Source organism: Dromiciops gliroides, chromosome 2, assembly GCF_019393635.1.
Source record: "Dromiciops gliroides isolate mDroGli1 chromosome 2, mDroGli1.pri, whole genome shotgun sequence".
Lineage (NCBI taxonomy): Eukaryota > Metazoa > Chordata > Mammalia > Microbiotheria > Microbiotheriidae > Dromiciops > Dromiciops gliroides.
In genome coordinates this window covers 483,884,717-483,901,376 of record NC_057862.1, presented here as the reverse complement: position 1 = coordinate 483,901,376, position 16,660 = coordinate 483,884,717, and the positions used below count along the sequence as shown (strand labels likewise).

Below are 16,660 nucleotides of genomic sequence, written 5' to 3'. Positions count from 1 at the left end.
TATGGGCCTGGCAGTGAATTGTATGTCTGTTATCTAAAGACTAGTAAAGAGTTCAGAGAGATTAATCACAGGGTTGTCTGCAAGAAGATGAATTTTTTTGGTTACCTAACTGACAAACCATGAGGATTTTTCATGAGGGTTGTATGATACATTGGTTCACAGTTCACTCACCTCCCTGTGATCATAGATCTTTAAAATATAAGTACTGAAGTATGTATAGCACACCCACCTAAGGCTATATAGCATTATCATGTATATCTGTTTTTGGAGTTGGGCAAGGAGTATAAGAGAGGTGGGAGAAGAAAGGAAGTGAGAAATATAAAGGAAGAGAAAAGGGATTCTTTCCCACAGAATCACAGTCACAGAATCTTAGAGTTGAAGATACTTCAAAGCTCATCTGGTCTAACCTGTATCTCTACAACATTTCCCAACAAAAGATCATCGAATCACTGCTTGAATTTGGGAAACTCAGTACTTTGCAGAATCAAAGAACCAACCGAGCTGGAAGAGATTTCAGAGATGATCTAGTCTAACCCACACTTGAACAAGAATTCTTTTCCACTTTTTCACTCTGTTCTCCCACAAGTAGCCATAGAGTCTCTGCTGATAGGGAATACATCAGCTTTGGAGGCAGCCCATTCCAGTTTAGACAGCTCTAATTGTGAAGAAGTTTGTGCTTAAAGCAAATCTAAATCTGTGGCTCAATCATTTCCATCCATTGCTCTTGGTTCTATCTCTTGAGGTTAACCAGAATAAATCTAATCTGCCAACAGACCTACAAAAATTTCTTAAGTGCTTACTTTGTGCCAAGCACTATGCTGTCTGGGATACAAAGAAAAAGCAAAAACAAATTCTGTACACAGGTAGCTTACATTCTAATGGGAATAGGTAAAAGGTACACACACAGGTTTTCAAAAGATGGGTAGAGTAGAAGGAAGGTGAGCATAGGAGGGTGAAGGCACTAGGGGGAATCACTAAAGCCTTCCTAAAGAAGGTGGGATTAAAACTGAGCATTGAAGGAAGGCAAAGAAACTAAAAAAGTAAGGAGAGGAGCATGAGACTTTGGCAAGGACTTTGCTGAAAAACAGATTAAACTATATTCACAGACTTCCCCTGGAATTCCTGGAAGTTATAAAGACCTGAGTTGAAATCTGACCTCAGTTACTTACCAGTTGTATGACCCTGGGAGAGGGTGTTATTAGGATCAAATGAGATAATAATTATAAAGTGCTCAGAGCACCCCCACACACACACACACTTGAGGGAGTCTTTCCTGACCTCTTTTAAGGCCAGCCCAGAGTTAGTAAAAAGTTGGACTTTGGACTCTGAATAGAGACAATAGAGATTAAAACCACACCTATCAGGGGCAGCTAGGTGGCACAGTGGATAAAGCACTGGCCCTGAATTCAGGAGGACCTGAGTTCAAATCTGACCTCAGACACTTAACACTAGCTGTGTGACCTTGGGCAAGTCACTTAACCCTCATTGCCCCACAAAAACAAACAAACAAACCCATACCTATCTGAAAGCCTTTCTCTTCAGAGGGTCTATCTTTTGGATTCTGACCTCAGCATATACTGCTCGTTTTAATATGAACCACCCTAAGTTCAGTAAACCAATGGATTTGAATGATGTTAGCCAATTAGCTTTGAGCAATGGGTAAGGCCTGCCTGGACCGCAGGGACCTTATTCTCTCTGCCTCGCTCTATTGGCCTGGGACTCTGAAGGAGGCAGCCATGTGACCCACTCTCTCTCCCCTCTATCCTAGGTATGTAGGGCTTCTGAACTTTCAGAGCCATGTGCTCTCTCTTTACTAACATTTAATAGGCTTTAATAAATGCGTAATGCCAAAGACTGGTGGTATAGCCTCTAATTTATAAGTAGCAATATATTAGAAAACCCAGCTAAGTTTCCCTAAAACCTAGAACAGAGACAGACACTCCCATATAAATTTTTTTTTGAAGGGCAATGAGGGTTAAGTGACTTGCACAGGGTCACACAGCTAGTAAGTGTCAAGTGTCTGAGGCTGGATTTGAACTCAGGTCCTCTTGAATCCAGGGCCAGTGCATTATCCACTGTACCACCTAGATGCCCCCACTCCCATATAATTTCAAATGACACAAATACCTGTTCTTGATGAAGACATGATGACCCTTAGAGATACCTGCTTCCATTCCTTAAGTGCCATAAACATAAACATTTAATAATGTTCTAGAATTTTGCCTGGATCTCATCCAGTCTTATGATCATCTCTATGAAGATGACTATAAAATCTATTTTCAATTCAATTTAAACATGTATTATTTATCTAGTCTTTGAAAAACCACATCTTTTGCTTAATCCTTTCTTCCCAGCTATAGACATTTATAAATTGAATTGATTTTGTCAGAGAGGTAGAAGGAATCATGACAATGCTATGTTATAGAAGCCAGGGATAAATAGATAATCAATAAAGAAGTGGTCAAGTGTCAAATGCTGAAAAGAGTTTAAGAAAAGATGGGTGTCTGAGGGAATAGGGAAAAAGGAATGTATTGAGGTACTAGAGATTAAGATGAGGGTGAACATAAAATTGAAAGATATGTGTATATGTATGTGTGGATGTGTGAATATATACACACATGCACATACACATATGTACACATACACATACCTATACCTACATATATACACATACACATGTACGTACACGCACACACACACATATATACATAATACATACATACATATACATAGTCTTGATCTTGGCATTTGGAAACCTCCACTGTCTGGTTCCAACCAACCTTTTGAGTCTTAAATCATAGAATTCCCCTCTATGTGTTCTTTCTTCAGCCCAAACCAAATCACTGCACTCTTGTTTTTCATCCGGTGTTAGTGATTCTCTGTGCTTTTGCTCACAATATTCCCCATGCCTGGACTAGATAGTCTTTTCCTCCCTCTGTCTCCAGCTGTGGATATCTATATTTCAAATCTCAAGTACTTGCCCATCTACCCCAAATGAAAATAACATCTCCCTCCTTCAGATAGCATTCTGTCTGGACCTCTCCTTTATCCGTGTCTTCTTTTCCCTGGTAAAATTCTGATATGTGAGTATGTTTTCCATTAGATTATTAGATTATAAATTTAGAGCTAAAAGGGACCTTACAGGCCATAGAGTCCAGCATGCTTTTACAGATGAGGAAACTGAAAGCCAGAGAGGTTCCATGACTTGCCCATGGTCACACATAAATTGTGTTAGAGCAAGGTCTGTGTTAGATCTTTTATAAATGTTTACTGCAGGGGCAGCTAGATGGTGCAGTTGATAGAGCACCGGCCCTGGAGTGAGGAGTACCTGAGTTCAAATTCGACCTCAGACACTTAACACTTACTAGCTGTGTGACCCTGGGCAAGTCACTTAACCCCAATTGCCTCACTAAAAAAAAAAAAGTTTACTGCAATGAATTGAATGAGTGCTCTATATCTAGAATTCTAGAGTGTATTTTAAATGAAACAAGTACTAAATGAGTATTTTATTTATTTTTTTTGGTAAGGAGTTGATCATGTGCAATTATACCAGAGTTTGGGGGAAAATCAGTTGCCATCCTTGTGGTCACTGAAAAAACTGTCAATCTGCTTCTGTGAGCCCTCCTGTGGCCTGTGGTTTCTATGTCTTGCTATCATTAGGACTGAAAGTGCTTTCATGAAGGTCTTCTGCCCCCCAGGATTACTCATATTTTGTCACAGAAATTCCTCCAAGTTGCAAATGCTCATGGTTGGGTTCAGTTTAACAGTAGTGGTGAGTTGGGTTGTTATTTTTGGTGGGACACTGGCTCTGACTCCAGCAATCCAGGCTTATTAATTAAAGACTCTTTTGAAACCACTCTTCAGGCAGCTAGCTGACCAGGGAAGGCCTCCTAATGTGCTCATGCCCTAGAGCAAATCTTTCTTCATCCTTCCTGAATAAGAACTCTCTTGCTAAATTGGAGATGGTAAATTGCATGCGGAGTTTGGTTGAAAGGAAATCGGCCTAATTTTTCCTTTTCTAAGAGGCCCAGCTGAGTCTATGCAACAATGACAGAGTTGCCAGTGTTTAATGGAAGGTTCAAAGCGGTGACCCATCTGAAAACAATCTCCTCACTACTGATGATGGAGAGGGGTGTGCGTGTGTGTGAATCATTATTTGGCCACTCTGGCTAAAAAAAACCTAGAAAAATAGAATGAAGAGTAAATATATCTAGGATGATTTCATGGATTTTTAAACACTGGTCCTATTGAGGCCGATAGAACTCTTAGCAGCAAAGAGGGATTTATGCTGTTTATTTTCTGAAATCATTGTCTTAGTAATGGAGAGAGGAGGGTATATTGGTTTATGTTCATAGACAAAGATTTGGTGTTGTGATTTGGTGTTCTGCTACTTACTACTTGTGTGACCTTAGTTAAATCACTTACCACCTCAAGCCTCAGTTTTCTCATCTATAAAATGAAAGAGTTGAAGTGAATGAAATCTAGATGTTCCTTCTAGCCCTAAACTTATGATTCAAATAAATGATAGCTATGATCCATAATGCTTTCCAAATAGGGATAATGACAAATGTCTTTAATAAACAATATGACTCAATAGAGTGATGTGGCAGCTGAAAGAGATGATTTGACCTTGGGTTACATTTGACCTTGGACACTGGAATAAGAAGGTGATAATCCTATTCTACTTGGCCTCATCTGCAGTATGGTACTCAGTTCCGGGGATCCCATTGATAACCTAGTGAATGCCCAGGAAAAGGCAATCATGGTTAACGAAGTAGCTTGAATTTGTGCCATGTGAGAATCAATTGAAAGAACTGGAGATAATTAACGCAGAAAAAGAGAAATGAGTGGAGGGGGAGGGGGAGTGGGAAGGGGAAAAGGGAGGGAGGAGGGAGAAGGGAGAAAGGGGAGAGGAAAGGGGAAGGGGAAGGAGAGAGGGAGAAACTAAGAGTAATCGATGGAAATTGTCAAGAGGCAGATTGAGACTTGATGCCAGGAATAATGTACTAAAAATTAGAATTGTCCAAAAGTTACATGGACTGGCTAGGGAGGCAGTGGGTTCCCCATCATTGGAGGTATTCAAACAGACTGGATGGTCACTTGTCAGGTATCTTGCAAAAGGGATTCTTTTCAGATATAGTTGGACTAAATGATCACTAATGTCCTTTAGGATCCAAATTTCCATGATAGGGACTGGACCTGTGATTTCATTGGTATAGGCAACTCTTGGGTGATGAAACTCTCTCTTCTAATATAGGTCAGTACCTTTTCTTTCACTTGTGTTGACTAGAACAACGAACGGTTTAGTGACTTGCGAAGGGTCACACAGCCAGTATGTGTCAGAGGCATAAATTGAACCCAAGTCTTTTTGGCTCTGCATTCAACTCTCTTTTCATCACAGTACAATGCTTCCTAGTTCTCCTTAATCTTAGCACTCTCCTTCTTAGACTACCTACCCACCCCATAATTTATCTTTTTTTTGTCTGTCCATTTTTTTTTTGCATATTTTGTCTCCCCTTTAGACTTCATAATGAACTCCCTGAGAGCAAGGCTCTCCCCACCTCCCTTTTTTTGGCCTTTCTTTGTATCTACAATCCTTACACTGTGCCTGGCATATAGCAAGTGTTTAATAAATGCTAGTTCACCACATCTGATTTCTGTCTGATTATTTGTAAATGATACTTCAAGTGATAGAATTTGAAAGGTGGGAAATTTAGACTGATTTCTTCATTTGACAGATGAAGAAAATGAGGCCCAGAGAGTTGAAATGACTTATTTTGTTTCATACGGCTAATTAGGGGAAATGTCAGGAATAGAATTCAACTTTTCTAATTCCCAATATAATGATCTTACCACTATATCCCATTTCCTCCCTCATAAAAAGGCTTACAAAACAGACATAAATAAACTGTACACATTGCTTATAAGAGGGGTCTCAATGGATAAATTGCATAAGAAAAGTGACATTTACCCTCATATTCCTCCCCTATAAAACCAAAGGTTTGGACTAGAGGACCTCTAACATCACTTTCAGCTATAAGCTATAAGCTATATAAGCTATAAGCTATATAAGCTATGAGCTATATAAGCTATGAGCTATATAAGCTATGAGCTATATAAGCTATGAGCTATATAAGCTATGAGCTATATAAGCTATGAGCTATATAAGCTATGAGCTATATAAGCTATGAGCTATATAAGCTATGAGCTATATAAGCTATGAGCTATATAAGCTATGAGCTATATAAGCTATGAGCTATATAAGCTATGAGCTATATAAGCTATGAGCTATATAAGCTATGAGCTATATAAGCTATGAGCTATATAAGCTATGAGCTATATAAGCTATGAGCTATATAAGCTATGAGCTATATAAGCTATGAGCTATATAAGCTATGAGCTATATAAGCTATGAGCTATATAAGCTATGAGCTATATAAGCTATGAGCTATATAAGCTATGAGCTATATAAGCTATGAGCTATATAAGCTATGAGCTATATAAGCTATGAGCTATATAAGCTATGAGCTATATAAGCTATGAGCTATATAAGCTATGAGCTATATAAGCTATGAGCTATATAAGCTATGAGCTATATAAGCTATGAGCTATATAAGCTATGAGCTATATAAGCTATGAGCTATATAAGCTATGAGCTATATAAGCTATGAGCTATATAAGCTATGAGCTATATAAGCTATGAGCTATATAAGCTATGAGCTATATAAGCTATGAGCTATATAAGCTATGAGCTATATAAGCTATGAGCTATATAAGCTATGAGCTATATAAGCTATGAGCTATATAAGCTATGAGCTATATAAGCTATGAGCTATATAAGCTATGAGCTATATAAGCTATGAGCTATATAAGCTATGAGCTATATAAGCTATGAGCTATATAAGCTATGAGCTATATAAGCTATGAGCTATATAAGCTATGAGCTATATAAGCTATGAGCTATATAAGCTATGAGCTATATAAGCTATGAGCTATATAAGCTATGAGCTATATAAGCTATGAGCTATATGCTTCTATCAACTCAAATGGGCTGTCAGCCTGACCTACATAAAGCAAATTATATTTTTGATAAGCATCCATTAAAGATTCAATCAACAACATCTTTGTGTATCTTAGTATTTAGAAGGAAGGTTGAGGGCCAATATATAAATCTAACACATTAATTATTAAACAGTTAACAGTTTTGTGTGACATCATTTAGAGTGGATGTTGAATGATAACTCTGAAGGCCTATGCTCTTCAAAATGCTTTGCAGCATCAGTAGTCTGGTGAGAATATCCTAGATTTGGAGTCAGAGAATGCAAATTCTAGCTTTGGCTTTGCCAATCCAGATTGAACTGTCCATGGGGAAGTTAGGTGGCACAATGGATAGAATGCTGGGCCTGGAGTCAGGAAGACCTGAGTTCAAAACCAACTTCAGAAACTTACTAGCTATGTGATCCTGGGCAAGTCACTTAATCTTGTTTGCCTCAGTTTCCTCATCTGTAAAATGAGCTGGAGACGGAGTGGCAAACCACTCTAGTTTCTTTGCTAAAAAACTCCAGATGGGGTCACAAAGAGTTGGACAGGACTGAAAGGACAGAACAACAAGTCAGTTTACATCATAGAATCATAGGATCAAAAATTTAAATGTCAGAGGACATCTAGTCCAATCCTCTCACTTTGGAGAGGAAGAAGCTGAGCTTCAGGGGAGTTGTGACTTGCCCAAGATAGTAAGTTGCAGAGCTAGAATTGAAACAAAGGTCCTTTTATTTTAAATTCTCAGAGATGTGAGTCTTTATCCCTGAGATGAGGGGGCTCAACTAAATAATATAAGAACTAGAAGGGCCCTTAGAGATCATGTTAATTTATTTTTAATTTTTATTGATGTCATTTGTTCTTGCATCACCCTCATTTCAGAATAAAGGTTTTCCTCCTTCCTTACTCTGTGATCTATCCTGTAAAAATGACTAAAAAAGAAATGAGGGAAGGGGAAGGAGTTCAGCAAAATGAATACACACAAGACTAGAGCATGTCACTGTATGTAATGTCTCACACCCATAGTCCCCCACATCTCCCAAAATGGAAAAAAAAGAAAAAGAAAAAAAAAGAAATTTATTTTCTTAATCTCTTCTTTGGGGCCAAGCTCGTGAACTAGATGACATTTAAATTCTCTTCTAGGTGTAAAGTTTATTTCTCCTTTTCTTCTGGAAAAGGCAGCAATATGGTTCATTGGAAAAATGTTTGATTTAAAGTCACAGGACCTGGATTGAAATCCTTACTCAACCATCTCTTACCCTACAGTGGGCAAGTCACAACCTCATTGAGCCTTAGTTTCCTTATTCATAAAATTAGAGGGTTAGATTAGCTGACCCTTGAGCTTTCTTACAGTTCTAAGTCTACGCAATTCCAAAGTCCTTCTAATGAGCAGGTCTTCCATATCTATACCCATATGTATATGATAGGAATATCAGAGGTTAGATAACACTTTCAACAAATAGGCAGGCAGGGAAGGAATTAGAGGAGATTTGAAGGGCAATGAGATTCTGAAAGGTAGAGATAAAGAGAATTAATTATAAGTATAGGGGAGTAGGAGGCAGCTAGGTGGCACAGTGGATAAAACACCAGCCCCGGATTCAGGAAGACCTGAGTTTAAATCCGGCCTCAGACACTTGACACTTACTAGCTATGTGACCCTGGGCAAGTCACTTAACCCCTGTTGCCCTTCAAAAACCAAAACCAAAAAAACAGGTATGGGGAGCAGCCTGGTCAAAGGAAGAATATGGAAAACTGAGCTATATCCATATCCACATCCATATCCATAGCTATCTCTATTTCTATTTCTTAAAGGCCTGTTTGCCATATACACATACATATATTTGTATACATATATATGTGTGTGTATGTATATATATGTATGTGCATATGTATGCACATACATACACACAAAGATAATGTTACATGTCTTTACAATGTTTTCAAAAAAGAACCATTGTATTATTTTATTATCTGAAAGCCTCACTTCTGAAAGACTTTAGCTTTGGAGAGCTGGACTCTGATCTCCTTGTCTCTCATACTTTCTTTCATCTTGACAGGATCCTAGCATCAAGGACAGCTTGGGTGGCAGAGGATGACAGAGAAGGGAAGAAAGAAGTCAGGAAAGACGGGCTGAGAGGTGAGAGATGAGGGAGTATGTGTAAGTACAGAGGAAAGAAGAGGTATTTTTTTTTTATTTGATCATTGTGGCATGTGTTTGTGATGTGATTGTATATTAGACTGAAAGCCTTTAGGAAAATCCCACCAACTGACCAGAGCTGTCTCCATCTTGTTAGGAATGAGTGAATAAAGGTACTAAGAAGTGAAATGTAGGTGTTAATTTGACAGGGCGGAAGAAGGAGACAAATGGGAAATGCCAGGAGAACACTTGCAAAGTTTCTTGGGTGAATGGCTAATGAGGTGTATGAGCAAGGGCTTTTAGTGTTGTTTTTAAAAACAAGAAGGGGGCAAAATTTTTAAGAGTCTGAAGATGATAGGTTTCTCTTTTGTTGTCCAAATTAATCATTGGTATGCTGCCAGCTTCTAATATTTGTTTAATAAACTGGCCTGGTCTCAGGCCAAATTGTAAAGCCTCATTCAGGGTTTCCTGAGACATAGGCTTTCACTCTTCCTTTCCTGGTTCAGGTCCTGAGTGCCCTGGGACAGTAAGATTCTACTTAGGATTTCACAATATGGAGAAGGTGCCCCTGGCGGAGGGTATCAAAGGAGACGGAGCTGGCCAGGCTGGGTAGTGCTGAGTGAGCTGCCTCAGGGTTAAATGGAAGTAGAACCCTTCTGGCTGTGGCTGGGGCAGGGGTGCCTTAGATACTTTTGACTATTTGATACCTAATGTTTCCCTATAATTTCCCTAGTCTCTACCTCAGACACTCTGAGTAAGGTCCCTTCACCTCTGTCCTGATAGTTAGGGTTTTTTTTTTTCTAGCATTACTTCACTTTGCTTTCCTTTATGCTAGTAGACTAGTTGTCTCCCAAGCTCAGCATGCCGTATTCTGCCTTTGACCAGGCTATTCCCCTATGCCTATAATGAACTCTCTTTTTATCTCCACCTTTCAGAATCTCATTGTCCTTCAAGTCTCCTCTAATTCCTTCCTTACCTGCTTGTTGAAAACGTTATCTAACCTTTGGTATTCCTAGAGCACTTTGTCTGAATCCCTCCTTTGCCTAAATCAATCATTTATTAAACATGTACTGTATACTAGTCACTATGTTAAGTTCTAAGGATAGATGTGTAAGGAGGACAATGTTTATATATGAGAATTTACTCTCCTCCCTGAGCTCATTCCCCAACTCCCACTTGCATTGATGGGCCCAGGTCCCTATAGGAAAGCTCAATACCATTCCTTTAAGGTTCTAGGTAAAACTCTGAGAGGTTGAGGGTATTAACACTACTAGCTTCGTATCACAAAGAGATCATAAAAATGGAAAAGGACCTACATGTACAAAATATTTATAGCAGCTCTTTTTGTGGTGGCAAAGACTTGGAAATTGAAGGGATTCCCATTAATTGGGGAATGGCTGAACAAGTTATCATATATGAATATAATGGAATACTATTGTGCTACAAGAAATTATGGGCAGGTTGATTTCAGAAAAACCTGGACTTACATGAACTGATGGTGAGTGAAGTGAGTAGAAACAGAACATCATACACAGTAACAGCAACATTGTGCAATGATCAACTATGATTGACTTAGCTTTTCTCAGTAACATAATGACTCAAGACAATTCCAAAAGACTTAACCATGGAAAATGCTCTTCACATCCAAAGAAGAACTATGGAGTTTAAATACAGATCAAAGCATACTGCTTTCACTTCTTTTTTGTGGCTTTTCCCTTTTGTTCAGTTTCTTCTTTCAAAACATGACTAATGTGGAACATGATTGCAAATATATAACCTATATAAGATTGCTTGACATCTCTGAGAGGGGGGATGGAAGGGAGGGAGAAAAAATTTGAAACTCAAAATCTTATAAAATGAATGTTGATAACGATCTTTACATGTAATTAAAAAATAAAATACTATTTACAAAAATCCAATAAATAAAAGATAAAATATCAAAATTAGAGGAAAATAGATTGAAAAGAAACTGGGTATTCACTCTTACTAAGCAAGTATAGGAAGAAGAGTTGTTATAGAAATATCTCCCCAAAGTGGGAGTAACTTTCCTTTTGTAGATACTAGATCTTTGGGGAGAGTGGGCTCAAACTTAGAGTTCACATGCACTCAAAAGATAAACTCAATACTTTTGTTTACTGGAAGGACTTTCCTCCCATTAGAGAAGCCCCATGAAGTTTTCTTTAGGTATAGTTCTCTGCTGCGCCAGAGAGTGAGCATTGGTACCCTCATAGAGTCTTCATGTGACCTTTCCCCCATGTTTCCAGTTTGTCCTTCAAGTCTCTCTTAGCTCCCGATGCAGATGCTGTTGTCAGGTGGGGATAGTGCTATGGATTTTGATGGAAACTCCAGATCTTCTAAACATCTGAAATTTACAAAGTTACTACAGGGACAAGGGTTGGAGGAGAAAAATTTGATCTTCTTACTCCTCCCCGCCTCTCCCCTCCCTACCCAAGCAACTATCTTTCAGGAGTCTGTCACTACTGGATTTGGCCACTACTCAAACCACTGCTACTGTACTGAGATTTTTAAAAACTCATTTTCTGTGTTATACATAGGCCAAGAGGTGTATCTGACTCTTTCAGCCAATCACAAGACATGTGACTATCATCTATCTTTTTTTTTTTTTTTTGCGGGACAATTGGGGTTAAGTGACTTGCCCAGGGTCACACAGCTACTAAGTGTTAAGTGTCCGAGGCCGGATTTGAATTCAGGTCCTCCTGAATCCAGGGCTGGTGCTCTATCCACTGCGCCACCTAGCTGCCCTATCATCTATCTTAATCCAAAGATCAAAACATTTCATTCCTCCTAAATTTATTAAGGACTTGTTCATAACTAGTTAACACTCTTGAGTGATTGGTTCAATCCATCTGTCTGGGCCTTCTGTGATTGCATTAATTGGGGGTGGGTGGGAGTACCCCTTCTTCATGCATAAGTAAATACAAAAGATATGAAGAATTAATGCAAAATAGTTTTGGGGGAGAGGAAACTGGCCTTTGGGGGATCAGGAAAGGCTTCAGGCAGAAGGTGGCACTGTTGCTAAATTGGGAAGGAATCCAGGGATTCTAAAAAGCAGAGGTAAGAAATGGGTGCATTCCAGATGTGGGGGACAGCCACTGCAAAAGTGTTACTCTCTACCTTATAGTATACATAACATTATCGTCGACTTAGAGTGGGAAAGGACCTTAGAGGTTATTCAGTCCAACCTCCTCATTTGAAAGATGAGGAAATTGAGTGCTAAGTGGAGGAGTCAGGTTTTTAACTCAGGCCCTGTTTCTGTGTATATACTGCTCCCTCCGCCCCCCCCCCCCACCGAGAACATGAGCTCCTTGGAGTGTGGTGGCTATTTTGTTGTTTAGTAGTTTTTCAGTTGTGTCCAACTCTTCATGACTCCATTTAGGGTTTTCTTGGCAAAGATACTGGAGTATCTTTACTCATTTTACAGATGAGGAAACTGAGGCAAACAGCATTAAATGACTTTCCTAGGGTCACCCAGCTAGTAAATGTCTGAGGCCAGATTTGAACGCAGGAAGTTGAGTCTTCCTGGCTCCAGGCCTGGCACTCTATCACTGTGCTACCTAGTTGTCCAATAGGCAGTGATGCCCATAGGTGGCTATGCCTAATTTATTTTTAGATCTCCTTCAGTGTCTACCACATAGTAGGTGCTTAATAAATGTTTACTGCATGGCAGATGGGATGGGAGCAAAAAGGTTTTCAGAGCTTTAACCTAGAAATGTGTTGCCCTGCAAAGATTAGCTGGACTAAATTGAAGTACAAGCAATCAAGTAACCAATCAACAATCGCAACTCTGTGTTTCTGGGTAGGTAGATGAATAGCACATAAAACTAATCAAATATGCAGTTAACATTCTCTCTTACAACTTTCTCCCAGAATGTTTATCTTGAAAAGACTTACAATAGTGTTTATGCAATATTTTTTAGTTTTAAAACTTTTTTGGCTTGTTTTTTCCCCTCAGTTCTTAGGAAAATGTTATGAGTGCATCCAGATACACATATAAAAGTACTTACCAAGGAACATTTCAATAACAGATGCCTTCATAGCGAGAACAGCAATTCCCATAAATATCAGAATGGCACCCTGGAGAGGAAGAAACAATAACACCACAACATTTCAGCCAGAAGTTCGGAATTTTAGCTTGCTTAATGATAGAGAATCAGCTATATCACTCGACATTGTCCTCTGGAGCCCCAGGATCCCAAGTTGTGTCCTCTAGTACATGTCATGCTGAGATAGCAGATGGCCTGTGTTTCTGGCACACACAGTAGCTATCCTAAGCTAGACATGCCAACTGGAGCCATTGGCCTCTTTGCCACTTCTTTTGGGTCCCTGTCCTTTCCTTGGATCAAACAATGAGACAGTGGAAAAAGTCAGTCTCAGCAAAATACCAGACCAGGTTTGGAAATAGGCCAGCAAGATGCTGTGCTTATTTCTGGGAGCATCTCGGGGTTCTGTCTTGAGAAATAAACATCGTTGCCAGCATTGGGAACCTATTGGTCTAAAAATATATTAGCTGGGTGAGCTATGTGGTGGTCTGCCATGCCTTTCTCATTATTTGGTGCTCAAAGGGCTGAGCTAAGGATTCTGTGAACCTTTGCTTCTCCTTACTTATACTATACCTATACTTATATAAGAGCAGGTAGCATGAGGCAGTAGTTAGTGTTGGATTCCAAGTCAGGGAGACTTAGATCCATATTCTGCCTCTGACACTAGTTTCCAGAGATAGGACAGTCAAGTCACTGGAATACAAAGCCTCAGTTTTTTGATTTGTACAATAGTATGTACATTGCAAGAAGACCAAATTATATGTGTGTATGTATGTATACATGCATGAACATATGTGTATATGCATGTATGTGTGTGTGTATAATCTTTGTAAGCTTGCAGGAAATCTAAATATCAGTTATTATTATATACATGGATAAATCAGCAATCAGAAAATTATTAGGATCCTAAGACCATAGAGTTTGAACTGTAAGGGATCTTCCTTAGATTATACCTGCATTTACACTTCTATTTATGAGTCTACAAGAAATGGCTCAGATACTGACTAAATGTGGGACATTGGCCAAGGCATAGGTCAATGCATCTCTCTGGTGTGTAGCCTCTTCATTTGTAAAACAAGAGAATTCTGACCTGAAAGTATTATGATTTATTTTGTTTTACACTGAATCTTATTTGATTATGGCTCTTTATAGTATTAAAAACAATAACAATTAGTCTAAGGAACAAGGCTAAACCAAACAGAACAAGCTGCTTTATTCAATGCCACCAAATAAAGTTTTGATAAAGCTGAAGTCCCTGAAGGAGGCTAGTAACCATCAGTTAAATAATGACTAGTTAATAGCCTTTAGTCTCAAAGTATATATGAAGTCATTAAAATCTGCCTTGGGATTCAATGTAATACAGGGAGAACTGTGATATGCTTTGTAAAAATTTTAATTATGATGTATTTCTCAGGTGCCCTAATTAATCTAAGAAACTACATAGTGTTTGCATACTTACTAGGCCTAAATGGTTCCAATTTGCTTTTGAAGTAAATTCCATAGGCCTAAATTTCCTCTACCCTGGCCCCTTTCTTCCCCTAATCCACTTCTGCTGATTATCATGGTAAGTATCTTTGCTTTATTAGTGATATTATCCTTTTGACTAGGAAATGGAATTTTGAAGCAAAAGAAAAAATGTATATATAATATAAGAACATATAACATATATACGGGGGAGAGAGAGAGAGAGGGAGAGAGAGAGAGAGGGAGAGAGAGAGAGAGGGAGAGAGAGAGAGAGGGAGAGAGAGAGAGAGAGAGAGAGAGAGAGAGAGAGAGAGAGAGAGAGAGAGAGAGAGAGGAAAGGAGGGAATGTTTCTTTTGGAAAAATTTTCTTTCTACTTAAGTGGGCCAGTTGCAAGTTCTGCCTAAAACCCTTGGGATTTCAGGATATGACTAGGAAATGGAATTTGATCTTTCATGTGCTAGAGGGACACATCAAAATAAGGAGGATTCCAGTAAATTCTCTAAGCCCTGAGGAGATAACATCAGTATATTGAGTCACCAGTGATGGAACCTGACCAGGGCCACTGTGCTTGGTGCACTCAGAATATTTGCAGGACTCTATCTCATGAAAACTATTGTTTAGTTTACTTGTTTCTTTGCACAGACAAATGAAATGGAGATACGCCCTTCAAAATAAGTGAAAAGTTTCCATTCTTATCCATTTCCAAGGTCAGGGAGCAGGTCAGCCAACCATAGCTGGTAAACATCTACTGCTGAGCTGCCCCAAAGTAGAACGGGTTGTCTTAGGACATGGTGGGTAGAGCTATAAAGAGAATTTTTTTCACCTGGAAACAAAGCAAAACTGTTCTGTGTGTATGCATGCCAATGTAGGGGAGTGCTGGCAACAGTGACCCAGAAGACAGTCTGACCACATTTGTAGGGAGCAGTAGTTTTTGTCTCTACAGGGGCACAGGGAGGGGGAGAAACCAAAGGAAAGTGTCTCAGCATCCTAGGGAGGACAGACCTGGCTGGCAGATGATCTTGAGGTGAAGTACCAGGATTATGGTCACTATGGAGTCATCATACTTTCTCAAGGAGGAAGTTCCCCATACCCCCTGCAGATATTGATGTCCTATGTCAAAGTCTCATTTTCCTCCTGACAGTTTCAGCTCTGGTGGTGGGTCTTCCCTCACTGGAGGTTTTCAGGTGGAGGGTGGATGACTCTTTACTAGTTATGTTGAGAGGGGATTCTTGTTCAGGTACCAATTGAACTAGATGAGCTTTGATTCCCCTGTCAACTGGGATTCTCTGATTCTGTGAAATGCCATGAAATAATAGGTGGGGCACATGTTGTAATACTTTACATGTTGGGTTGGTTTTGCCTTTTTTTTAAAAAAAGGAACAACAGAGATTTGTAGTGTGCTCCAAATATGCAAATTCACTCCTAGAGTGGGTTTAGTTTATGCTATGGAATTTGGCAGCCAACAACTAAATATATGGAAAAAGAGAGAGAAATAGAGTTTATGGCAATAGTAAATATTTACTGATGATCTATTATGTCCAAGGCACTGTTATGACATTTGGTGGGTAAGGGGATGCCAAGTAGAATTTAAAATATTTTTGGAAATGTGATGTCTAACAGTGATTCTGATCTTTTTTTGCTCATAGCACAGGATTATTTTTTGCTGAAAGGGATCATGATCATGACATATTATAGAAGAATAAAAAGACTCATGCATGTACAAGTGATTATAAGTACATGTGTTATATCATTTAGGAGAGACTCACATGCACTTGCATGTGTCAGTTCCTTACAATTCATGTACACTTGGAGAATTCTATGGAACAAATACCATTTGAGCATTATTAATCTAATACTTTAATATTTTAAGGACATGGGAATTTATCTTCCTACCAACATGAGTCATCATCTCTCTATGTCGCAGGAGATGGGACTTAAGTTCTTGTGACTAAAAAAAAA

The 16,660-nt window shown here is 39.0% G+C and overlaps 1 protein-coding gene across 1 annotated transcript in view; it reads right to left on the bottom strand.

Moving 5' to 3' along the window:
* VIT (vitrin) overlaps positions 1-16,660 on the bottom strand; it is a 166,879-nt gene that overhangs the window by 135,062 nt on the left and 15,157 nt on the right. Inside the window, exon 2 of the mRNA XM_043986033.1 lies at positions 13,201-13,270. Within this exon, the coding sequence (XP_043841968.1) occupies positions 13,201-13,252 (52 nt within the window). The 5' untranslated portion in view covers positions 13,253-13,270. The remainder of the gene's footprint in view (positions 1-13,200; positions 13,271-16,660) is intronic.